Source organism: Balaenoptera borealis, assembly GCF_965194805.1.
Source record: "Balaenoptera borealis genome assembly, chromosome: 7".
Classification (NCBI taxonomy): Eukaryota; Metazoa; Chordata; class Mammalia; order Artiodactyla; family Balaenopteridae; genus Balaenoptera; species Balaenoptera borealis.
The window spans coordinates 90124288-90151130 of NC_138864.1; the positions used below are offsets into that span (position 1 = coordinate 90124288).

The 26843-nt window shown below is 34.9% G+C and overlaps 1 protein-coding gene and 1 long non-coding RNA gene across 7 annotated transcripts in view; one reads left to right on the forward strand and one right to left on the reverse strand.

Annotated features, from left to right (window-relative positions):
• LOC309632498 (uncharacterized protein) overlaps positions 1 to 26843 on the forward strand; it is a 615011-nt gene that overhangs the window by 335252 nt on the left and 252916 nt on the right. The window contains exon 10 of one of the 6 annotated variants that reach the window (XM_082400159.1): positions 15510 to 25109. The exons of the other annotated variants lie outside the window; for them this stretch is intronic. Coding sequence (XP_082256285.1) covers positions 15510 to 15607 — 98 coding nt within the window. The 3' untranslated portion in view covers positions 15608 to 25109. Of the gene's footprint in view, positions 1 to 15509; positions 25110 to 26843 lie in introns of those variants that run through there. 6 annotated transcript variants of the gene reach the window in all.
• Positions 1 to 26843, reverse strand: part of LOC309632550 — a 385961-nt gene that overhangs the window by 309011 nt on the left and 50107 nt on the right. The gene's annotated exons all lie outside the window — the stretch shown is intronic.

The window sequence follows — 26843 nt, forward strand, 5'->3', positions numbered from 1 at the left end:
CAAAATTCAGTTTTCTGCAGTATCCTTAGGATCCATCAAGAACGTTAGGAAGATAAACCTGAAGGCAGTATCATTTATAGAAGAAATATAACACTGAGACTTTGAATATTAAACAATTTGTATCCCAGGCATTTTCTTTATTGAAAATTTCTTCTTAGTAGCTGATTAATATAATCCAGTACTAGTGGGTTGAATTTTTTTCCCCTCTTTTGGTAACAAGCTGGAATTATTTGTAAATCTTTCTAATTCAGAATATGGAATAAAAATTAGATTACATCATGAAAAATGCAGTGGTTGATTTGACAGTTATTTTAAAGGTAAACCTGTATTTTTCAGTAAATTTCCATGCCTTTGTATATTAAGTATAATTCTTATTTTTTGAGTTTTAAATATACAGGTATGTGTATAAACATATACACAAATGAATTGAACATTTGTATATATTCATGGTAAAGTAACTGACTACACTTCATACCTAAGCTTACTTTGGTTCTCAATAATGATAAGCATTTAAATGTACAAATATGAATCTCCAGGACTATAGTTTTCACATTTGGAAGAAGAATTGTGTTAGGCTTTTTGTATAACATGATAGAAAAGTTAATTATTTTCTATGGACCTGGGCATATTTATTGTTCACCAAAGATTTAGAGGTGTGTGTGTGTGTGTGTGTGTGTGTGTGTGTGTGTGTGTGTGTCTTGTGTTACCAAGTTCTTCTTGAGCCAGTTAAAAAGGATTTAAGATTCTGACTCAACAGGCCACTTGGATTTAGTAAAAATTTATTTACACAAAGATTCAAGAATCATCACAGGTTCATTTTTAGAAACGAAATTCAAGTAAAATTGCTTTGAAAGAACAGCTGAATGAATCAAACTAGATGAACATTAAAACATGGCACAAAGGTCAATAAAAGTGAGAAACATAACTTTTTTTTAAAACTACAGTTGAATAAGAAGACAGTAACCCCCAAATTTTAAAAAATACTTTCTAATTTTTTTAGTCCTAGCACTCTTGTATTAGTTTGCTAGTGCTACCACTAACAAAGTACTACACATTGAGTGGCTTAAACAAGAGACATTTGTTGTCTCACAGTTCTGATGGCTAGAAGTCTGGAATCAAGATGTCAGCAGGCTTAGTTCCTCCTGCAGGCTGTTTGTTCTGAGGAAAGTATCTATTGCAGGCCCCTCTTCTTGGCTTGTAGATGGCTATCTTCCCTCTATGCCTGTCTGTATCCATGTCCAAGTTTCCCTCACCAGCCATATTGTATTAGGGACCACCCTAATGACCTCATTTTAACTTGATTACCTCTGTAAAGACTCTGTCTCCAAATAAGGTCACATTCTGAGGTACTGGGGTTTAGGACTGCAACATACCTTTTTTTGAGGGGACACAATGCAACCCATAACTGTCTTGGGAAATAAAACATTAAAGTATTAATATTGTCTGCTGTTACAAAGTACAAAAATCTTGAAGTTAGCTATTAGCTTGAAGTAGCATTGTCACTAATTTTGATAGCAGTAGATGGTTCCCTCACATAAAGCTATAACTACCTTTGTCTAGCTGGTTTATTTGCTTCTTTGTGACAGCCTCACTATCCAAATCATTTATGCTCATTTAGAGCTGAGACAGAACACATATGATTAGATTGAGAAAATCCACTCCAATAATTAGAAAAGATTATGTCAAATAACTGTTTCTGCCTCAGGGACACAGGGAAAAACTTGTCTCCTTATTAGAACAGAGTGCCAGGCTTTGCATATTTCTGAAGCTTGCTTCAGTTTGAAGTCTTTCAAGTTGAATTTGTAGCTATAAAATTCATAAATTGAAAATCAGGAGATCATTTTTTTTCCCTCTTGGCATTCATCTTTCTCATTACTATAAAAAGGAATGTGTTTTTATTTACCTTATGCTGTTTTACTACTACAGCTAAACACAGAATTAGCAGTTACATTATTTATATTCATAAGGTCTATTCCAGGCATCTTATTTTGCTTTTAGCCTCTGGTTCTTGAGTGTTTTGACGTAGATGGCCTTATTGTTCCTCTCATGACCTCTGACTATAGGTTTGTGACCTCCCTTTTCTTAGAGCCTTTACTTTAGAAAACTTGCAGTTGTAAATTCTTTCTCTGCTCTTTTGAGGTGGAAGTCTTCTGCAACCCAGAAATGTGTTTCTCAAGGACCTGGGAGCCATCTTTTTGCAATGTAGTCATCAAGAAAGATAGGGCCTCTGTTTCCTAGTCTCTCTGCAAGGGTAGGAGCCTAACAAGTAGCAAACACAAATGACCCAATCACTGTGGGCAAACTCCTCACCCCCTTCTCAGAGTTCTCCAGTACTTCTTCATTCACTCATCCCAGCAAATCCTTCTGTCTTTTGTTTCAGGGAAGTTGAGTTCAGTCTCTCTCCCCTATTGCAATAGTCTTGAATAGTCTTCCTTGTCAATTTTAACAAGTGTTTAGTGCAATTTTCTCCCTAACAGTTTTGTCTGGTCCTTCATTTGGGGGTACTTCTGTGAATAATAGAAACTACATGACTATGTACTTGAATTGTACATATTCTGTACTTAAATTAACTGCAATCTTACTATTCATTTTTATGTTAAAGTTTTGAATAAACCTGAAATTATTTAGTGTCACAAATAAAATATCTATGACCTACTCAGAAATTCTTTTTTTTTTTAACATCTTTATTGGAGTATAATTGCTTTACAATGGTGTGTTAGTTTCTGCTTTATAACAAAGTGAATCAGTTATACATATACATATGTCCCCATATTTCTTCCCTCTTGCATCTCCCTCCCTCCAACCCTCCCTATCCCATCCCTCTAGGTGGTCACAAAGCACAGAGCTGATCTCTCTGTGCTATGCGGCTGCTTCCCACTATCTATCTATTTTACGTTTGGTAGTGTATATATGTCCATGCCACTCTCTCACTTTGTCCCAGCTTACCCTTCTCCCTCCCCGTATCCTCAAGTCCATTCTCTAGTAGGTCTGCATACCATATGCTAACACATATATATGGAATCTAAAAAAATAAATTAAAAAAAAAATGGTCATGAAGAGCCTAGGGGCAAGATGGGAATAAAGCTGCAGACCTACTCAGAAATTCTGCTTTTAGTTTATTCCATACAATATTTTGATTGTTTTTGTTTCATTAGAAAGGCAGGGAGATGTTTGATGTCAACTTCAAATATAAAGATTTTTGCTTGTAGAAATCTGGGATTTCTATCCATTTACCATCTAAATATTTCTTGCATTCTCTCTGTCCAATTTCTACAACTACTCATGTACTCAAGGCCTGCATCATCTTCATTTGGGCTAAGTATATTTTACTTGAATCTGTCCTTTCTGTCTAAACATACTCAAATCTGTTTCCACACTGCAAAAAGGTGATCTTCCTAAAATGGAAATCAGCATATGTAACTGTTGGGGCAATCACTGCCCTACAAGGTACACTTAAGTGAATTAGATAAAGTGTCCTCTTCTTCAAGTAAAATAGACTTTAGGTTAGTAGACCACAATCTACGCAACTATACTTGGGCTGATCTGGGGAAATGGGAACTTGGGCAGTTCTCCCTTGCAGGACATGGCCTCCTGGTAAAGGATAGGGAGGGAACAGGTAGCTTATTGGTTGCCATGGGAAACCTGGAGAGTGCTGGCTGTTCCCATCTTAATGCATTGGCCAACTATAGCATCACTAATAGCAGAACTGCTGGCTTTAGATGCTTTCTGACATGATGCACGTGAGGTACACAGTTTCATCCATGAAGTAGTCTTGCTGAAATGATTATAATCAAGACTTACTTTTAGGTCTAACTTCCAGTTTACAGAAAGGATAGACAATGGAGAAAAAATTAAACAGCCTCACAAGAACACAAATACAAAACATCAGACATTTTTTTTTTTTTACAAAGACCTCATTTTTATTTATTTGTTCATTTTTCTCTTTTTTTTTCCTCTCTCTATTTTTATTTATTTATTTATTTATTTATTTATTTATTTATTTACTTTAACATCTTTATTGAAGTATAATTGCTTTACAATGGTGTGTTAGTTTCTGCTTTAAAGCAAAGTGAATCAATTATACATATACATATATTCCCATATCTCTTCCCTCTTGCATCTCCCTCCCTCCCACCCTCCCTATCCCACCCCTCTAGGTGGTCACAAAGCACTGAGCTGATCTCCCTGTGCTATGCGGCTGCTTCCCACTAGCTATCTATTTTACATTTGGTAGTGTATATATGTCCATGACACTCTCTCACCCTGTCACATCTCACCCCTCCCCCTCCCCATATCCTCAAGTCCATTCTTTAGTAGGTCTGTGTCTTTATTCCCGTCTTGCCACTAGGTTCTTCATGGCCTTTTTTTTTTTTTCCTTAGATTCCATATATATGTGTTAGCATACTGTATTTGTTTTTCTCTTTCTGACTTACTTCACTCTGTATGACAGACTCTAACTCCATCCACCTCATTACAAATACCTCCATTTCATTTCTTTTTATGGCTGAGTAATATTCCATTGTATATATGTGCCACATCTTCTTTATCCATTCATCCGATGATGGACACTTTGGTTGCTTCCATGTCCTGGCTATTGTAAATAGAGCTGCAATGAACATTTTGGTACATGACTCTTTCTGAATTATGGTTTTCTCAGGGTATATACCCAGTAGTGGGATTGCTGGGTTGTATGGTAGTTCTATTTTTAGTTTTTTAAGGAACCTCCAAACTGTTCTCCATAGTGGCTGTATCAATTTACATTCCCACCAACAGTGCAAGAGGGTTCCCTTTTCTCCACACTCTCTCCAGCATTTATTGGTTGTAGATTTTTTTGATGATGGCCATTCTGACTGGTGTCAGGTGATACCTTACTGTAGTTTTCATTTGCATTTCTCTAATGATTAGTGATGTTGAGCATCCTTTCATGTGTTTATTGGCAATCTGTATATCTTCTTTGGAGAAATGTCTATTTAGGTCTTCTGCCCATTTCTGGATTGGGTTGTTTGCTTTTTTGATATTGAGCTGCATGAGCTGCTTGTATATCTTGGAGATTAATCCTTTGTTAGTTGCTTCATTTTCAAATATTTTCTCCCATTCTGAGTGTTGTCTTTTCATCTTGTTTATGGTTTCTTTTGCTGTGCAAAAGCTTTAAAGTTTCTTTAGGTCCCATTTGTTTATTTTATTTTATTATTATTATTTTTAACAACCATTTGTTTATTTTTGTTTTTATTTCCATTTCTCTAGGAGGTGGGTCATAAAGGATCTTGCTGTGATTTATGTCATAGAGTGTCTGCCTATGTTTTCCTCTAAGAGTTTTATAGTGTCTGGCCTTACATTTAGGTCTTTAATCCATTTTGAGTTTATTTTCGTGTATGGTATTAGGAAGTGTTCTAGAATCCAACACCACATTAAAAGGATCATACACCATGATCAAGTGGGGTTTATCCCAGGAATGCAAAGATTCTTCAATATATGGAAATCAATCAATGTGATACACCATATTAACAAACTGAAGGAGAAAAAACATTTGATCATCTCAATAGATGCAGAAAAAGCTTTCGACAAAATTCAACACCCATTTATGATAAAAACTCTTCAGAAAGTAGGCATAGAGGGAACCTACCTCAACATAATAAAGGCCTTTTATGACAAACCCACAGCCAACATCATTCTCAATGGTGAAAAACTGAAACCATTTCCTCTAAGATCAGGAGCAAGACAAGGTTGCCCACTCTCACCACTATTATTCAATATAGTTTTGGAAGTTTTAGCCACAGCAATCAGAGAAGAAAAAGAAATAAAATGAATCCAAATTGGAAAAGAAGAAGTAAAACTGTCACTGTTTGCAGATGACATGGTACTATACATAGAGAATCCTAAAGATGCTACCAGAAAACTCCTAGAGCTAATCAATGAATTTGGTAAAGTAGCAGGATGCAAAATTAATGCACAGAAATCTCTTGCATTCCTATACACTAATGATGAAAAATCTGAAAGAAAAATTAAGAAAACACTCCCATTTACCATTGCAACACAAAGAATAAAATTCCTAGGAATAAACCTACCTAAGGAGACAAAAGACCTGTATGCAGAAAACTATAAGACACTGATGAAAGAAATTAAAGATGATACAAAGAGGTGGAGAGATATACCATGTTCTTGGATTGGAAGAATCAACATTGTGAAAATGACTATACTACCCAAAGCAATCTACAGATTCAGTGCAATCCCTATCAAACTACCAATGGCATTTTTCACAGAACTAGAACAAAAATTTCACAATTTGTATGGAAATACAAAAGACCCCAAATAGCCAAAGCAATCCTGAGAAAGAAAAACAGAGCTGGAGGAATCAGGCTCCCTGACTTCCGACTATACTACAAAGCCACAGTAATCAAGACAGTATGGTACTGGCACAAAAACAGAAATATAGATCAATGGAACAGGGTAGAATGCCCAGAGATAAAATCACGCACCTATGGTCGCCTTATCTTTGATAAAGGAGGCAAGAATATACAATGGAGAAACGACAGCCTCTTCAGTAATTTGTGCTGGGAAAACTGGAAGCTACATATAAAAGAATGAAATTAGAACATCAGACATTCTAAAGGGCAACTGGTCTTTTATGTTCAACAATGTATGCTATGAACAAAAAAAAAGTAGTCTGTTCTAAATTAAAATGCATTTAAAAGCTAAAACAGCCAAACAGAAGTCATAGCTCATGATTGATTACTGGTTTAAACTAATAAGCTATACTGATTGGGGCTCTTGGGAATATCTGAATATGGGCTGGTAATTAGATGTTATTTTGGGATTATTGTCAGTTTTGTTAAGTAGGATAGTAGTGTTGCCAGTATGTAAGAATATATACTTATTTGGGGTAAAATATCATAATATAGTTTCAGTTTATTAAAAAAAAACACAAAATGTGTGAAAAAAATAATTAAAACCAATATGACAGTGTGTAAGTAGTTGTTAAATTTAAGTGCTCTCTATAGGCATGTAATTGTATTATATTGTTCTTTTGACTTTTCTTTAGTTTTGGGTTTTTATAGCAAAAAGTTAAATACTACAATATTAAAAAATGGAAAGAATGGACATCTAGTTTTATCTCTGACATGTAAAGAACTTGAAGCTGTCACTTCCATCCTTATAACAAGAAATAGTTGGAAATTCTGAAAATCAATGACTTTTGTTGGAGCCATCAGAGAACTAAGTTTGAAAGACAAGTAGCCTCTCAAGTCTAGACAGACAGGTAATATTCAGAGAGATACAGATGAAATTTGGTTACTGGATCTAAAGCCACTGGAGCCATAAACTGGTAGCCATAAAATGGTAATTTTGGCAAACTTCTGGAGGTTGATTGTGGACTATCATGACAGTGAGAAACTCCTAGGTTTGCAATCATGGAGTCAGGGCACACTTTGTGGACTTTACCTCCAGGATCCCTACCAGCTTTTCATAAGGAAGACCTGAAAATATTGCTTTACGACACTGGCAAGGAGAATGGAGGAGTAATCATTGAGGAATGGTTCTCCTTAACAAAGAACCTTCTCCTTCACAAAGTCTACACCAGGGGAAAGGATTTTGCAAGAGCTTTATCCCAGTAGAAGGGAATCATCCCACTCCAGGCCCTCCAGCTTCCCTGTCTAATTGAAGGGAAGGAAAAGGGTCAACAAGGGTTAGGGATTCAAGGAAATATATTGGGAATGTTGCAGCTAGGGAAGGGAATAGGAAGCAAAGAGGAAAAAGCTACATCATTGGAGAAAGATACAGGTCCACTAAATACTGAGATTTAATCAGAAAATTACAGAATTCTCCCCATGTCCATTTCTCACCAGCACATCAGCAAGACTATAGTATAATAACTGAATTACAGCTAGAAGAGTTGTAAGGCCCAGACTCTATTTAAGGAGGAGTTCTTGGGAAACCCAAGGCACAAAGACATTAGAGGAATTTGAAGCCTCTGGAACAAACATTAAACACAGCCCAACTCTCAGCCAGATTAACATAAAACCTCACACTAAAGTCCTGTCAGTCTCAGTTCCTATTACCTAATATATCATGCCTGGGTTTCATCAAAACATTACAAGGCAAAACAAAAGGCAAAATACCCCTCATTCTGAAGAGGCAAAACAATCATCAGATCCAGACTCAGATATGACAAAGATATTATAATTATCAGACAGGGAATTTAAAATAAGTATGATTAATATCCTATAAGAAACATGTAAGAGCAGATGGGTAATTTGAGCAGAGAGATGTATAGTCAAAAAACAATCAAAAGGAAATGCTAGAAATAATAATTAAGAAGAAAACTGTAACAGAATAAAGAATGCTTTGATGGATTTTTCGGTAGATAAATCACACATGACTACATAAACCACATGACCGAAGAAAGAATCACTCTTAATGTACCTGGTTAATACTCATTCATTTCTCACGTATAGATCAATCATCATTTCCTCAAACATACATTCTCTGATCCAACTTTTTCTTAATGTTTTCGTGCCATATTGACTCCCTATCTACATGGACATCATGAATTATCTTTTTAGACATAAGTTTTCTCTAGTAGCCTCTAACCATGGTGTATGCAATATGGATCACTTTGTTGTTATCAATTTCAATGAGTCAAGACTAACTTAGCTTAATGCCATACAAATGCTGAAGAATTAAGTCAATGAGTTGGATACTTTATTTTCCAAAAACCTTAGTAGTGTATATTATAAAGACCAAACATCTGAGATATATAACTTATATTTAATCATTGTTTGGCATCCAGAGATCAATAATTGGAAGGTTTTGTAAAACCATGCTAAGTTGTAATAAGTTGAGATGTGGTGTAAAGAATATGAAATTTGATTAGAAAGATGTAAATATTGAATGCACATCTAATTATTTTCCCCAAAGAAATCACCTCTTTGGAGGAGTTATTTAATATGCAAAAGCAGCTTAAAATTGTGGACTTAATTCCTTGCCCTGGCTTTGACCTCAGTGCACTTTGGGTGACAATTCTCCATAGGTCTCTCATGTTTCTGCCTATCTTGTGAGCAGAGACATTGACTATCATTGTCCTGGTCTATATTTTCAAGGACATTTATATAGTGAAGAACCTTGGAAGATAGAGATAGCATCTTCCTCCAGAGCAAAATGCACATGTAGTTACTTCCCACGATAAAAGATTCAGTATCCGTAAGCTCAGAGTTCCTCCCTATAATGTAATCCACTGTGCGTGCAAGTGTCACTTGACCTTCTTTGCATTGTCATGTGGGAATTGGGGCTCAGGAACTCAGAGAAATGCTGATAGTCTGGATATTGCTACTGCTCCAAGTAGTAAACTGTCCTTTGTCTCTGACTTGTCTTCTGATAGCATTTACATTTACGATCCTATAGCAGGCTGACTTGTTAGCTTGCAAGGAGGATAAAATACCAGGTCCTTTACAATTCTTCACATACAATGCCCTCAGGTGGAGAGTGTAGGCTGCTTTTTAAGCAACAGTTATTTAGTTAGGGCAAGAATGGGTTCTTCTGGAACTATGCGTCATGGCTCACCTCAAGAAAAAAGTGATCCCACAGTAACTTAGAACAGTCCTGGTTGGGAATATCGAGCACAGTCTATATGAATTCAGTCAGATGGATAAGAACGGCCTCTTCCCTTCCTGTAACTCAGAGCCTGGGGGTGGGGGTGGGGGGTAGGAAAACAGTACACTGGGATGTATTTCCAGGATATCTTACTACTATTTTAGTCAATAAGCTAAACATAGATAAATACATTAAATAATTAAAAGTCATTCTGTTGCTCTTTCTACTATAATAAGAGAAAAATTATCCCTAGTCTATAAATTAACTCTTTTCAGGGGGACAAAGGTGAATAACTTTGTATTTGTTTTCTATTGCTGCATAACAAACTAACCATACTTTCCCAACTTCCAAACTTACCACAAACTTAATAGCTTGAAACCACACCTACTTTCCTGTGTCTTTAGGTCTGGGGTCCCCATTTTCATGTCTGTTGTGAGCTGGGGACTGGCCCTGCTCCTAGAAGTCATCAGCATTCCTTCTTGTGTGGTCCCTCCATCTTCAAACTAGCAATGACAGATTGAGTCCTTCTCACATTGTGAATCTCTCTTACGTTTTCTTCTGCTACCAGCGAGAGGAAATGCCATGCTTTTAAATGGCTTACAGGGTTGGGTCAGACCCAACCTCCGTATCTGAAAGTCAGCCTACTTGGGATTTTAGTTACATCTATAAACTCCTTTCACAGAACTACATAGATTAATGTTTAATTGACTAACCAGGGGAAGGGAATCTTATGGGTAGGGAATCTCTAGAATGTTCCCCACTATAGTCTCTTTGTAATAACTGAATATTTGAAATGGGTGGTGCAATTGTTTTAAGCAACTGGGATTTATAGCTTTATGATTTCATCCAGTGTCCTTTCAAATCTGCTTTGGGTGAGTCTCAAAGTTTTTGCCAGGTCCTGTTAACCATTCTAAAAGCTTTCACTGAGTAATTAAATACTCAGTGCAGTTTAATGTAATAGCATAATTCTTAACATCCCAGAATTAATCTTGCTCTTTTCTCCCTGAATAAGGTATATTTTAATATGGAAGCCTGACGTTAGAGGTGGCAGTAGGGAAAATATGGTTTCTTTTGCATCCCATAATCACTTCCCTTCAACTTCCTGGCTGCTGTTTGTGACTCCTACGGTGTCAGGCTAAGGAACAGAAAGAATTAGGGAAGAATGGACAGATCTTGCATGATATGACCATAGTGCTTTCCAGGTTTAACAGATATTTGAAATCGTTATTTCCTCTTGTGGAGTTTTTATGAGAGACTTAAAGATTCCTCTGGTTAATTCCACTCTCCTTCTATTTGGTTTCTGTACCCACAGAGAAAAACATGAAGACCATCCTGAGTGTGCTCAGTCTGCATTCCTAACGATTGTTCTTATGTGGGCCCTGAGTGCTGCCCGGTCAGCATCCAATGTGTCCTTAGTCTTTCTGCCCTCCCAGAAGAGGTTTTCATGCGTTAGCCTCACTCTTCAACCTCCAACACCTTTGGGGAAAAAAAAGCCATCAGAATGGACATCCCCAGTTCTACATCACTCTCCTTCTGTGCCGTATGTGCCCCTCTCCTGTTACTATGGAGGAGTTTTCCATGCTTCTCTAAGGACACCTTAGTGTGTTCTATATCCCAATGCTCTCACTTCCTCAGAGTTCCCTACCCCTCTCTCTCTTTCCTGCATTATCAGTATTTCACTCTTTACTGTATTTTTTACCAGCCTACAAACATGCTTTTCCCCCCATCTTAAAAAAGAAAATCCTTCCCTCTCAGCTACTGCTTACATGACTGGCCCATTTTACGGGAAACACTCCTCAAGATAATCGTGTATAATCACTTTCTGCAAATGAGCTTTTTTTTTTTTTTTACACCATCTGTTGAGTCCCTTTGTAAATCATGTTTTCTCTACCTTCACAATCTGTCCAACATCAAACCACTTTTCCCCACTTCCACCACCATCAGTGCCTCATCATCCCTATCTTTGATTACTGAATAACCTTCTTCCTATTAGGACAATCGGCCTGATACAGTTTATTCTAGACACAATTTGTTCTAAATGTAGTTCATATCATGTCACTTCACTTAAAAGCCTCCAATCGTTCTGCCTTTCACTCACAGTCAAAGTTCAGAATGGCCCATAAGACCGTACAAGTTCTAGGCTCCTTGTTCCCTTGATCGCACTTTAAACTTCTCTTTGCCTTGTTTCACCTCTCTTGACAATGGTCCCTTTTATGGTCTGGAACAGCTGAAGTCACTCCTGCCTTAGAGCTTTTGCTGTTTACCCTTCTGGAAAGATCTTTCCTGTATTTCCACAACCCCCTTCCTTACTCCTTTAGGTCTTCTTGGTGAGACCTTGCTTGACACTGTATTTAAAGCTTAAAGGACAACAATGTTCTACAGATTCCGTCTTTCCCCTCTTTTGGTTTGTGCGTTTATTTTTGAGTTATTATTTTTCCAGCTTTATTGACATATAATTGACATATAACATTGTGTAAGTTTAAGGTGTAAATGTTGATTTGATACGATTACATGTGGCAAAATGATTACCACCATAGCTTTAGCTAACATCTTCATTTTGCTGCATAATTACCATTTCCTTTTTTGTGGTGAAAATATTTAAGATCTAGTCTCTTAGCAACTTTCAAGTATATAATACAGTATTGTTAACTATAATTGCCATGTTTTACATTAGATTCCCACAACTGATTCATCTTATAATTGGAAGTTTGTACCCTTTGCCCAACATGTCCCCATTTCCCCCAGCCCACAGCCCCTGGTAACCACCATTCTACCCTGTTTCTATTAGTTCAACTTTTTAAAAGTCCACATATGAGTGATAGCATACAATATTTGTCTTTCTCTGTCTGACTTATTTCACTTAGCATAATGCTCTCAAGGTCCATCCATGTTGTCACAAATGGCAGGATTTCCTTTTCTCTCATGGCTGAATAATATTCATATCATTGAATAATATATATTTTGCATCTTCTTTATTCATTATTTTTGATCATAGCATTTATCACTTTCTAATTTATGATCATATACATTTTAATTTTTTTTTTTGGTCTGTATTCCCCAAAAAGCTATAGAAGGACAGGTAATTTTGTGGGATTTTTGTTTATTATTATATTCCCAAAAGGGCCTGAAAAAACATTGGTAGTCATCTGTCTCTCTCTCTACCTATCTAAATTTGGATAAATTTTCTTTTAAGCACTGGTTAAGTTGCATTTTCTAAATGTTGATGCAGTGTGTTATATTGTCATTTAGTTCAAAATATTTTAAAATTTTCTTTGTGAATTTTCTTTGATCCATGAATTATTTAGAATTTATTTTTCTTTTTCTAATTATTTGAGGTTTTCTTAGAGATCTTATTGTTTTTAATTACTATATGTATTCTGTTTCAGTCAGACAATATATTCTATATTATTTAATACTTTAAATTTATCAAGACTTTTTTATGGTTTGGAATGTGGTTTATCTTGGACAATGTTCTATGTACAATCAAAAAGAATGTATATTCTATACTGGATGTGGTTTTCTATAAATGTCTTTTAGGCCATGGTGGATGATAATATTTCCTTATTGATGTATCATTAACAATTTTTGGTCAACTTAACAATTAATAAGAAAGAAATGGATAATTGCTTTTATTTTTTTATTTACTTTTTGTTTTTAACATCTTTATTGCAGTATAATTGCTTTACAATGGTCTATTAGTTTCTGCTTTATAACAAATTGAATCAGCTGTACATATACATATATCCCCATATCTCCTCCCTCCCATGTCTCCCTCCAACCCTCCCCATCCCACCCCTCTAGGTGGTCACAAAGCACCGAGCTGATCTCCTTGTGCTATGTGGCTGCTTCCCACTAGCTATCTATTTTACATTTGGTAGTATATATAAGTCCATGCCACTCTCTCACTTTGTCCCAGCTGACCCTTGCCCCTCCCCGTGTCCTCAAGTCCATTCTCAACGTCTACGTCTTTATTCCTGTCCTGCCACTAGGTTCTTCATAACCATTTTTATTTTATTTTTTTAGATTCCATATATATGTGTTAGCATGCGGTATTTGTTTTTCTCTTTCTGACTTACTTCACTCTGTATGACAGACTCTAGGTCCATCCACCTCACTACAAATAACTCAGTTTCATTTCTTTTTATGGCTGAGTAATATTCCACTGGATATATGTGCCACATCTTCGTTAACCATTCATCTGTCGATGGACACTTAGCACTATAAAACTCCTAGAGGAAAATATAGGCAGAACACTCTATGACATAAATCACAGCAAGATCCTTTTGAGCCACCTCCTAGAGAAATGGAAGTAAAAACAACAAAAATAAACAAATGGGACCTAATGATACTTATTTTTTTAATAGATCTTTATTGGAGTATAATTGCTTCACAATAACCATGTTAGCTTCTGTTGCACAACAAAGCGAATCAGCCATATACATACACATGTCCCCATATCCCCTCCCTAGAGGGATGGGATAGGGAGGATGGGAGGGAGGGTTTGAGCCTCCCTCCCATCCTCCCTATCCCACCCCACTAGGTCATTGCAAAGCACCTAGCTGATCTACCTGTGCTATGCTGCTGCTTCCCACCAGCCAACTATTTTACATTTGGTAGTTGAAAAAAAAAAGTGTGAATTTCTCCAACCATGTTGGCAGGTTTGTCTATTTCTTCCATTAGTTGTATCAATTTTTGCTTCACATTCTCTGAACTTTTGTTATTAAGTACATACACATTTAAAATGGTTAGAACTTTTTGTGAATTCATCCTTTTGTAATTATGAAATATCAATCATTATTCTGATAATACTCCCCAAATTGAAGTTTTTATTCTCTATTTTCATATGTATTTTAGACACACTAGCTTTCTCATAGTAAGTATTTACTTTGTACACATTTTTTTCCATTCTTTAACTGGCAAACAATCTGTGTCTTTATTTACTTTAGTGCTTACTCTCTTAACTACCTGTAATTAGATCTTGTTTCTATTTATTATTATTATTTAACATTATTATTATTATTATAATTATTATAATTATTATTATATTATTATTATTTTTATTATTATTTTTTAACATCTTTTTTGGAGTATAATTGCTTTATAATGTTGTGTTAGTTTCTGCTGTACAACAGTGAATCAGCTGTATGTATATATATATCCCCATGTCCCCTCCCTCTTCCATCTCCCTCCCACCCTTCCCTTGTTTCTTTTTAATTCATTGTGATAATATCTGATTTTTAATTAGATTTTTCTCAGTCCACTTAGTTATTGATATGGTTGGGCTATTGTTAAGGCTTTATCATCTTGTTTATTTTATTTCTTTCTTCTGTGTTTTCCTTGGTACTCCTTACTTTTCTTATTTTAATCAAATATGTTTTAATATTCAGTTCTAACTTTTCTCTTGTATCTGTATCTAATCATCTTTGTGAGTGAGTGTGTGTGTGTGTGTGTGTGTGTGTGTGTTTAGAGGAGTTTCTAGAGAATATAACATGTATCTTTAACTCAGCATTTTATTATATATTAATCATATGCCATTTGATGTATTGTATCGTAACTTAACAATGGTATACTTTCATTTAAAGTCTTCCCATCCTATGTGGTATGTTTTTCTTTTATTTTATGAATACATATGCTATATATCCCTCAATACAATGTGACTTTGCTCTAAAATTCAAAGGTCTTTCAAAGAAACTAGTGAAAATAATGGAAGTCCTTTATGTTTAAAATATTTTTCATTTTAGTTGCTCTTCAATTCTTGTACATACATGTTTATAAGTGGTTTCATGCTCTTCAAACTGAAGAGCTGGTAGCAAATTCTCTCAGCCTTTGTTTATCTGAAATTTTCTTTTTTTAATTTTCACTTTTGGAGAATATTTTTGCTGGATAGATTATGTTAAATTGACAGTTTTCCTTCTCCTTTACAGATATATTTCATTGCCTTCTGGCTTCTGTTGTTTATGGTGAAAAGTTAGCATTTATTCTTATGTTTATTCTTCTGGATTTGGTGTCTCTTTTCCTCTGACTGGTATTAGAATTTTCTTATATCTTACATTTGTATCTTTGGTATTTGGTAGTTGTACATGCCTAAGTATGATTTTGTCTTTTTATCTTGTTTAGGATGTATTGAACCTCTTGGATTTCTGCATTTATATTATTTATCAAGCATAGAAAATGGTTCACACAATAATGAGAAATATGATTGATACTCATACTCGATTTAAGAGAAAAAAAATCTACTAGAAAGTAGATTTATAATGCTCTTTTTGCAGTGAAACTTGACATAAGAGAAAGAGATAAGAGCCAATTTAAGCTATGCTTAAGCATTTCAAATTTATCATGGTAAAAAGTCACAATATAAGAGGAACATATAGACGCTATTGCAATAAAATATTAAGTAAAAATTTGAATAATTCAGAATACATTAATAGAAAAATGGGTATGAAAGATATGTAATAACAAAATTTTGCATGCATAATCATAAATATCCTGTCAGCATAGAACCTCAAGTAATAAACTGTAAAAAAGTTCCTAAAAACTGAAAGACTTATGAATTTTAAAGTATATGATATTATCAAATTAATTAACAGTTGACATAAATGACTTAGAGAGACCACGTCATCTCCACAGATTTCCAAAGCATGATAGGAATGCATGGGCTGAAGAAAGACTGGATTTTCAGTCTTGGCTGTTCTAACTACACCACTCTTACTGCTATTTTTAAAAGAGCATAGTTTAGGCCTTGAGTAGGAGTTCATAAAGAAGGCACTAGAATTAAAGAAGAATCAGATTATCAGTCTATATAAAGATTTTGCTATTGGTAAAATAATATTCTCTGATTTTTGTAATAATTGGAATCAAGATGAAAATAGGAATTATATACTGTACTTAAACTTTGTTTTAAGTTTTTAAAGCAAAGTGCTTGTTGAAATAAATCGTTTAGAAAGACATGATAGGCAGGTTTAAAAATTCTTTATTTAGATAGTATCTTAAAATTAGTTTGAGCTTATTATATGAAGAAAATCTCTGGCTTCTTCATGAGGTGTTTAAGAAAGAAGAGACATTAAAGCACCAGCTATCCCAGAGTGGAATGCTGTTACTACTGATATTTTAAAACATGTCATAAGCTTCAGGCAAATAAATTTAATTAAAGAAACTGAGTGCCTTCATAACTATAGTTGCATTATTCATGCATTCACAATGATTCTTTGAATCTAAGAATATAAATGAAAAGTGACAGCATAACAACCAAGGGAGAAAAGAACACAGATTTAGTATTATGATGCCAAAATAACTTATCTAAACAAATGGACAGTTAAGTGAAATGGCCAGTAAATTCAATAAATGAAACCAGTTGTTTTATTCTACTGGTATTTTTGATTATTAAAAATTATGAATTTGGTAGTTTCAGGTAGGGGAAGAAAAATCCCTCATTGTTATTTGAAAAAAAAAATAACTTATTTTAAAAAAATAGCTAAAGATTCTTCTAGTCCCTCATTCAAAAGTTTCCAAAAATCATCTCTTTGGCCCTTTACCTTAAGAATACTTTTTTAAAAAATCAGTTTATTCCTATGAAGTGAAAAAAACCCCAAAAAAACAAGTGGTGGGGTCTAAGATCTTTCTTGGTTTTAGTCTAGTATCCTCTCTATTATTTTTTGAATTCTACTCCATGCAGAGCACACCTGTTAATAATTTGCCCTCAATAAAATGAAAATTCAATATTCAAGTGGCTATAATATAGATGCATAGAAGCTTTAGCCAAGGTAGGTGTTAAATGAAAATAAATATATTTTAGAACTAGCAGAAAAATTAGATTCTGTAATCCAAAGATAGTTTTACATGAGGAGAACAAGGACGTGATTTTCCTGACTTCTGAACAGGGGATCATCCTACCACATTAGAATGCATCAATATTTGGCCATGTTTTATGGAACGTACAAAATTTCTGATGAAATAATAATATTCTCTATTAATTAGCAGACTTTCCATAAGGCTCCATTAATTCCTCCAGTTAGAGCATCCATGGGTAAGAGTGAGTTATTTTTACATTTACCTAATTGACCAACCTTTTCTGTAAAGGGCTAGATAATAAATATTTTAGGCTTTGTGGACCAGATGGCCCGTCACAACTACTCAATTGTGGAAAAGCAGCCATAGATGATACATAAATGAATGTGCATGGCTGTGTTCCAATAAAACTTTATTTACAAAAACAGGCAATGCAAAATAGATCTGGCTCACAGTCTGTAGTTTGATGACCCCAGGTTTAGAACAATAATAACTTCTTACATATTTAGTAAATCTGTACTTTGTGTATATTTTTATCGTATCATTTGCTAAGCGGTACAGTAAATGTTTGCCCTCTCCCCCATCCACACACAGAGGATAAAGTTCTTAAGGGTAGGAGTCTTGCTTCATTTATTTTTATGTGGTCAAGAATATTGGCAGAATGAATTTTATCTATCAGATATGACAGTTCTGACAACCAAATGGATACAACACAGTGAATAAGAGCATTTCCAAAAGCATGTTCAGCCAGTTCCTGACTTCAAGAAATGCTTACAGGGACTTCACTGGTGGCGCAGTGGTTAAGAATCTGCCTGCCAACGCAGGGGACATGGGTTCAATCCCTGGTATGGGAAGATCCCACATGCCACGGAGCAACTAAGCCCGTGTGCCACAACTACTGACCCTGCATGCCGCAACTACTGAAGCCCACACGCCTAGAGTCCGTGCTCCGCAACAAAAGAAGCCACCACAATAAGAAGCCCGTGCACCGCAACGAAGAGTAACCCCGGCTGGCCGCAACTAGAGAAAGCCTGTGCACAGCAACAAAGACCCAACACAACCAAAAATTAATTAATTAATTAATTTTTTTAAAAAAGAAATGCTTACAAAAAATGAGTTTATTATCAAGTAAGTTTGTAGAATATGGTGTGATATAAACCTCATGGATAATTATAAGATGCATTAACATAGTAAAAGCCATGATAAGTACTTGCTATGAAGAAGTCAATTGTTTCCCAAACTTACCTGAAAAAAAATTAATTCACTGTTATCATCTTGAATAGCACATTTCTTCTTTCTCCACTTTATATCTCCATTCACCATTATTTATAACTGCGAGTGCTAGGCACTATGCTACCCACTGGGCATACCAGCTTAAAACTTACTAAAGATGTCCTTTATTCAATAAACACTTTCAAAAGAATATAAAATGTCTTTTTAAAATAGAATTTATTTTTAGAGCATTTTTTGGTTCACAGCAAGAAATGGAGCAGAAGGTACAGGGAGTTCCCATACAACCTCTGGCCCCAAACATGCACAACCTCTTCTACTATCAACAGCCCTCATCAGAGTAGTACGTTTGTTATAATCAATGAACCTATACAGACATATCATTATCACCCAAAGTCCATAGTTTACAGCAGGGTTCACTGTTGGGGTTTACATTCTGTGTCTTGACAAATGTATAATGACAGGTATTCATCATTATAGTATCATACAGAGTAGTTTCACTGCCCTAAGAATTCTCTGTGCTCTGTTTATTCATCCCATACTTCCCCCTTAAGCCCTGGAAGCCACTGGTCTTCTTTACTGTCTCCATAGTTTTGCCCTTCTCAGAATGTCATATATTTGGAATCATATAGTTTCAGATTGGCTTCTTTTACTTAGTAATACGCATTTAAGGTCTCTCCATGTATTTTCATGGCTTAATAGCTCACTTCTTTTTAGCACTGAATAATATTCCATTGTCTGTGTGTATCACAGTTTGTTTACCCATTCACCTGCTGGAGGGCAGCTTAGTTGCTTCCAAGTTTTGGCAATTATGAACAAAGCATCTATAAACATCCCTGTGCAGGTTTTTGCGCCGACATAACTTTTCAGCTATTTTGGGTAAATATCAAGGAGTACATGCGCCGAATTATACAATAAGAGTATGTTTAGTTTTGTAAGAAACTGCCACACTGTCTTTCGAAGTGGCTGTACCATTTTCATTTCCACCAGCAATGAATGAGGGTTCCTGTTGCTGCACATGCTAGTCAGCGTTTGGTGTTGTCTTGTAATGTCTTTTAGAGTCTTATTTCTTGAAAGAGCTAAAAAAGTCAGAAAATCTACTTTCTTATTTTTATTTGTAGTCTATTTGAGTAACATAATCATAGATGGTTGCAAAAGATTGTTTCTAGGTACTAAAACAAAATCTTTGAATGGGTTTGCATTTCATGATCCATCACTTCCTTTAATTGAAGATATCCACAGTCTAAGATGCTGGAATTTGGGGCTGACACCTTGCTCATTATATATATTTTTTGTCCACTAGACAGCAAGGATTTTCTGATAAATATGCACACATTTCCCAAACATACTTGGCCAAGTACAAAAATAAGCAGACAGGACTCTTACAGTGCCAAAGTAAAACGAAAAGTAAATTAGTTTTTTTAACTATTCAGTTTGGCTGTATATAAATTTAGCCTTTGTGGCTGAAGATGAACTGGATTTGACTGAGTCAAGATACTGTGATTGGTGTTATCAGTGCTTAGACTAGTAACCAAATTCTCTATTCAGAACATTTTATCTACATGTTACAAGACGATTCCTTAATTTCGTCCTCAGTCTTGTAATCATAGATATCAGGAAAAATAATTACTACGTATATAGAACCCACTCTCAATATTTCATTAAAAAGCTAGCAACATGTGAAATGAATATAGCAATCACTTAATATTCCTGGGTTTAAGTATGTCAGACATCTTCTTTCTCTCCTTTGCCAAACATGACACAGAGCAGGCATTAGAAACACTTTGCAACTTGCTACAGCAGTCCTAAAAGAGTTAGGAAAATTCCACATACTTTTTTCTGAAATGTGTCCAGAAGATTTTATCATTTACTGATGATTTTTGTTTATTTTCCTAGACGTTTCATCTTGGTAAACTAGGGTTGGAGGAAGAGAGTAAAGAAGCATTAAGAGCCAGCATTAAGAAGTGCATATCACCTCTTAATAAACACAACACTCTGCAAGAGCCTGGGGTACCTTTTAGGTTCCCACCCTCGGTTTCCCCAGCAATTTCCATGCTGCTTTGGTTGTCAGAGACTAAGTTTTAATAATGGTTTCTGGATTCAGATTGAAGGGGGATTTAGAGCTGGTGAATGTGGGAGAATGTTTAGGATATGCAACTCTTGGTGTAAAAGGTGAAAAGAAGAACACACTTTCATATTGTACTAACCTTTTTTCATCTAACCGCTTAGGCATTGTGGTTACTGCTGATTTTTAGATCAGGACCTTTGAAACCTAAGTAGTGTTTCCTAGAAATTGCTCCAAAGAGAAAAGATGGAATGAAAGAATTAGGGTGTAGGACTAAGAAGCCATATGAAATATAATGAGACATAGGGTATTAATCAAATCAATCCATGTAGAGAAGCTTTTACAGATGGGGGATGTCAGGAATTGATGGTAGAAGTAAAGTATGAATTATGAAAGATACTGAGAATTGTAAAAAGTTTGAATTTGATGAGAGAAATATCATGATTATAAGCATATAAGCATGATTTCTTCATATTATAACATGAAGAAAATGTTAGGTAAATGTCAGAGAAGATATGTAGCTTTTCGTGTTGATCATTATTTCAACTTACAAATTGGTCCTGGAACTTTATTTTGACAGACAAATAATTATTTAATTTTTAGTGTTTCTTTTCAATTTAATGGTTAATTTTCTCATTTGAATGACTTGTGTTTCTCATTAAGTGGTGTGGAAAAATGGTAATGTGATGAAAACCTCTCAGAGATAAGAATGACTAGATAGAAAATACCTTTAAAATTAGATGTTGAGAATTTTTAATTAAGAAGAATACATTACACAGTTCACAGTGGAAAGAAAACCATTTGAGAGAGGAAAATTAAAGATGACAGTTTGAAAGAACAACTGCGTTTTTGCATCTCTCATACTAAGAAGTTGTTAAATGTCTTAGAAATAAATGAACAAACACTAACATCACACTTTTAAGGTGTCGTGAGGCAAGTAAGAATTAGGAGGTATCAGCAGTACTGGTGCTGAAAGTGGTGATCAGTACGTGAGAAGAAAAGTAATAAATTATTCATTATTGGCCTAGTTAGGAGCTGTGTTGCACGACTGTGTTCAAGAGAGTATCCAACATGTAGTTGTCCTGATAGCAAGGAAAATGGAAAAGTTTGTTAGCTCACTTGCGAAAGGAGCTTATTCCATATTTCCTACAACCTCACAAAGGTTCTTCTGACAATTTTATTGATCAATTTTTGATTAAATCTGGAGTCCACTGATAGGTTGGCAAGGGAAAAAAAATGACAGTTTTTTTTTTTGGTAACACTTATTTGCCCAGATAAATCCTTCTTCAGAAGGATTAAAATTCAGCATCACTAGCTGACTTAAGGCCACCTAGTGAGTCTGAGTTTCCAACCAACCTCATTGGATTCCCGGGCTTATTTATTTCTTACTTCTGAAGGAGAATATACAAAAAATTTAAAAATCTATTTTACCCACATGAGGTTATTGGGGGAATTGGACCAGTTATCTCTTTACCTAAAACACATATATGGATTACACAAAACACTAGGTTTCTTGAAGTTTCTCCTGTGAAGTCTACATAATCTCATTTGGATCATGGACTTTTTTTAATAATCCGAAGAAAGCTATATTATTCTCTCTCTAGGAATATGCATATATATACCGATATGAAAAATCAATCATACAATTTCCTGAGATGTGACAGACTCACCTGAATCATCCACGGAACCCAATTTAATAAAGTCTATGCAGAATGGGTCAGTGAGTCTCTTGAGCCCTCTAGAGGCTGCCACACAGGGTGACTGTAGTGATTGCTGTTGGTGCTTTGACCAGATCCCTTATCTCTAATTTATCTCTCTGTGCCCTTCCATACCCAAGACTGCCACTCACAACTGCTTTTTCTTGGGGGACTGTCCTCAGCCGTTGGAGCCACCTCCCCTAATCCTACACAGAGCTGGAAGCACCTAGGAACACTCTTTGCCGATGACTAGGGTACAGGATAATGAAAACCCAGCTCCCTCTCCTCAGGATGGGATTAACTCTGAGGTGTAATTTATGCTCCAAACATCTGTTGAGGGATCAAGCTAAAGCCTCCTTCAGTAGGACTTTGCATGAACTCATATTCTCCTTGGCTTCTTCCCCTTTCCTGTTCTGCTTTTCTCATCCCCTTACCCATTTCCTCTGGGAGTCTTTCCTTAATGAATCACTTAGCATACAAATCATTCTCTCAGGGTTTGTTTTTCACCCAAAACTAACCATATAATTTAATTATCCAGACCAGGAAACATACTGAAGAGCAAATGGGAATGCTTTTATTAGTTATGCTGAGAAAAGGGTATAAATGGAAATGGTCCAGGACAAATCAGGACACATGTTCATCCTAGGGACACATGGCACTTTCAGAGACATCTCTGGAGACACCCTCTTATTCAAAGCCCTTTTAAGGTATGTGTTGCACTGATTGAACCCTGCCTAACATTTTGCTGTTTCTCATATGTCAGTTTTGCTGTTTCTAATAGTGTAAGTCTCTATTAGCTCCTGGTTGACATTCTTTTCAAGGCTACCTTATTCCTACCCTCAACTCCAAGACACCTTTCTTCGCTTCTCATTCTACCCTTATCTGTCACACTGCATTATAGCTTCAAGTCTTCCTTTCCTTTGGAAACATCTTCACTTCAGTATGTTCTGGGACTTAGCATAACACCAAATTGCTCCTCATATATTCTTCTAGAGACCTCAAAAGCACAGACACAAATTGTTCTAACAATAGCCCAGAATGTCCCATATTTCCCAAAGGAATCTAGGAAAATTAACCTTTGTAAGTTGTCATTAGCTACATGTGATTTTATTGTTCTGCCTTAGTTTTGGGTAAACTTTTAATTTGCAGACTAAATTTAAGGGACATATAATTATGACATTCAATCCAGATTCTGATGTTTAGGGATTTAAAAAATTATTTGCAGAATTTATTTTGAGCTATTAAAACCCTATCCTAGTAGACAATGTACATTCTCTTTGTTTTCTGTTAAATTCTAGAAGGGTAATTTATGAGTTTTCTATATGAATAATGTAACAAAAACCCTTTGATTGAAAATAATACTATATTGGAATCAATCCTACTTTTTTAGATTAAAAATTCTTGTCTCAAAATGTTTACCTTTTGCAAATTCTGTTATGGTGTACTTGACACATATTACAAATATAAGTGGTATAAACAATAGTATTTTAGCTATAGGTCTGAATGGACCTAATTCAGTTTTAGAATCATCCAGTTGATTCCAATATGACAAAATGTAACTGAATTGGTTGTAAGTATGATGGTATCTAAGCCCAGTCAATATAAGTCATTTCTAGAGGTTAAAACTGATTGAAATTTAAACTGCTGTCACTACAGGGTAAATGTTACCCCCACAGCAAATAGAACTTAGCTTTCATCAAATCAACATCATAATACAGTTTTAAAGTAGACATAACACAGTTTCAAAACTTTAAAGTCTTAGTTTGTTTGCTTTAAATAATATTAAGTTTTTTGATGATATGCTGATGAAGAATGCTGTTGGATTTCAAAGAAGCACTGAAATGAAGTGTTGTAGTACAGATTAGAATCTCATAATCAGGCACAGAGATTTATTATGTCCTTTTCTCAGCCTAAGTAAGTATCATTTTTGATTTTACACATTACAGAAAAATGTTTAAACTTAATTTTTCCAATGGATTGGGTGTCTTTTCAAAACAAAGGCATAAATTCAGGAAGTAGAGAATATAAAATAAAGTGTGCAAAATCATGAACTTTTTGTCTGAGTCAGTTAAGCATGGAATATTGGCAGTTCTTGGGACTTCAATGTAATGTTATAGTTTGGCATAATAAACTAATTAAGTGGAATATAAAAATAAATATTATTATAAAAATTTATATTTTGCTACCAGAGAACTTTAAGCACATTAATTGTCCTTTAAAAAATTCTCTTAAGACTTCACAGTATTTACACAAAATTAGCTCTTTACAGTCTTGTTCCTAAAGCGGTTAAAAGGCAAATAAGTATTTTATTTTATTTGATGCTTACATCAGAGCAAAGGCCTCCTAGAAAATAGGACACTTAATTCTTTAAGAAATTACTAGTATATTGAATTAGCAATGAACTAATATGTTACAACCATTATTATTGTCATTATCCCAAGTGTGGGTGACAATTTTCGAATTGTTTGCATACAGCGACAAACATTTTCCATAATTAGATGTGGCCAACATATGTATGCGTGACTAAAAAATTCTTCTACACCGATTGAAAGAGATGCATCTCTTTAAGAATGCTGATTTCATCTAGAGGGGTGGGGTAAGGAGGGTGGGAGGGAGGGAGATGCAAGAGGGAAGAGGTATGGGGACCTATGTATATGTATAACAGATTCACTTTGTTATAAAGCAGAAACTAACACACCATTGTAAAGCAATTATACTCCAATAAAGATGTTTAAAAAAAAAAAGAATGCTGATTTCATGTTACAGGATCAGCAATAGAAAAGGAAGGTAAGCAGAAGTAAACATACTGTCATGTGTTTTTCCTATTTTTCCAAATCATTAGTCAATAAATAAGAAAAAGCAGGATCATCTGTTTGTAGCCAATTAACTTTTCTTTCATATTTAAGGGAGATGTGTGAAGAGTTTTGGCAGAATTATTGAGGTGATGTATATAGCAAATCATATAGTTTGCTGGCTTTTAAAAGTTTGAAAGTTAATCATTGTCTTATAGATGTGGGATTGGTTCTTCTTTTAGACCAGACTTATCAGTCATTTTGTTAAAATTTGGGCTCTGATCATATCACAAAGCCTCATTCTGCAAACTCTCTCCTGCCTTATTCTTTCTTTCTGTTATGCATCAGCCATGAATGGTGACAATTTCTTAAGAACCAAACCTTAAAAGCAGAAAAGATAACAGATGAAGAGAAGTCATTCTTTTTAGTCATTGAATTAATACCTTTTTGACACTCACTTAGCTGGCCCCATCCCATGCTCATTTGCCCTTCTCTCACTTCTATTGTACTTACTAGGTTGTGGGAAGTAATTCATCTCCTAACATTCTGAGTTATCCAAGTTATATTTCTATAGTTTTCTATATTTCAAAACTTAACAATTTAATACATTACTTGGAAATTGAGATCTCAACTACATCATTGATAAACGCCTGTCTAATTTGTATAACGAATTTGAACTTTAAAAGTTGGCGTTATACGCTGAGCAAAGTGGTCCTCAAGAATATTAGATCTGAGACCTACAATGGTGAAAAAATCTTAATTTTCTTATTTACATTTGAATGCTCAGCTCTTTCTCCATTTCATGACTCTTTAATTGTTTTGATTCAATAAGATGGAATTACCATTGAAACTCCATGAATGTATTTTGAATTTATTGGAAAAGACTAACAATAAAACTGTCACCTTCCGTTAGATTACATTTGCCCTTTTGTGGACATAGCACCCATTGATGAATTCAGTCATTTTCTTTATTAAACATAATTTAAAAATGGAAAGCAAAGTTTTCTATTAATGGTGATAGAACAGTATGAAGTTTTTGTGTAGTTGTGTTTTTTTGTGTTCAGGGGTTTTGGTCTTATCAAATGTTAATTATAGTAACTGAGCATATTAATTGATATCTTAAAACATATCTGCTCTATTTTAATGCTTAACATGATAAATTTGAACCAATTTTTAGTAGATTGGGGTAACCATACACTGCGGGGGGACAATCATTTCTTTCAGAAATTATCAATTGCCTTAATGAAATAGATGGATTCAATGGGACATTGCTTTAAACAACATGAACATACTAGTGGAAGGAAGATAAGCTAAAAAAGGAAATCTAGTGTCAGTCTGCAATATGCTTCTCCTTGCTTTGCCTAGAGGACAAGATCTAGTGTTCTGAGGGATGTTGTTCTCACTCAGAGAGCAATTGTGTCATAAAATTTTACCATTAAATAAACACTTAGAGTTCATTTTATAAGGCAAATTCCCAGTCATTCTTTAAAATGGATTGGAATGTTTACTTTCTGTAAACTTTTCTGCAGTTTCCAGTCATATCATATAAGCTTCATCATTATTCCATCATGTGCTTATTTTTATGCATCTTATTTGTATTTATATCACCAGTTTTAAATATAGGAAATGACATAAAGTAATTGCATAACAAATGTCTGATGAATGGAAAAATGAATTAGTGAAGAAATC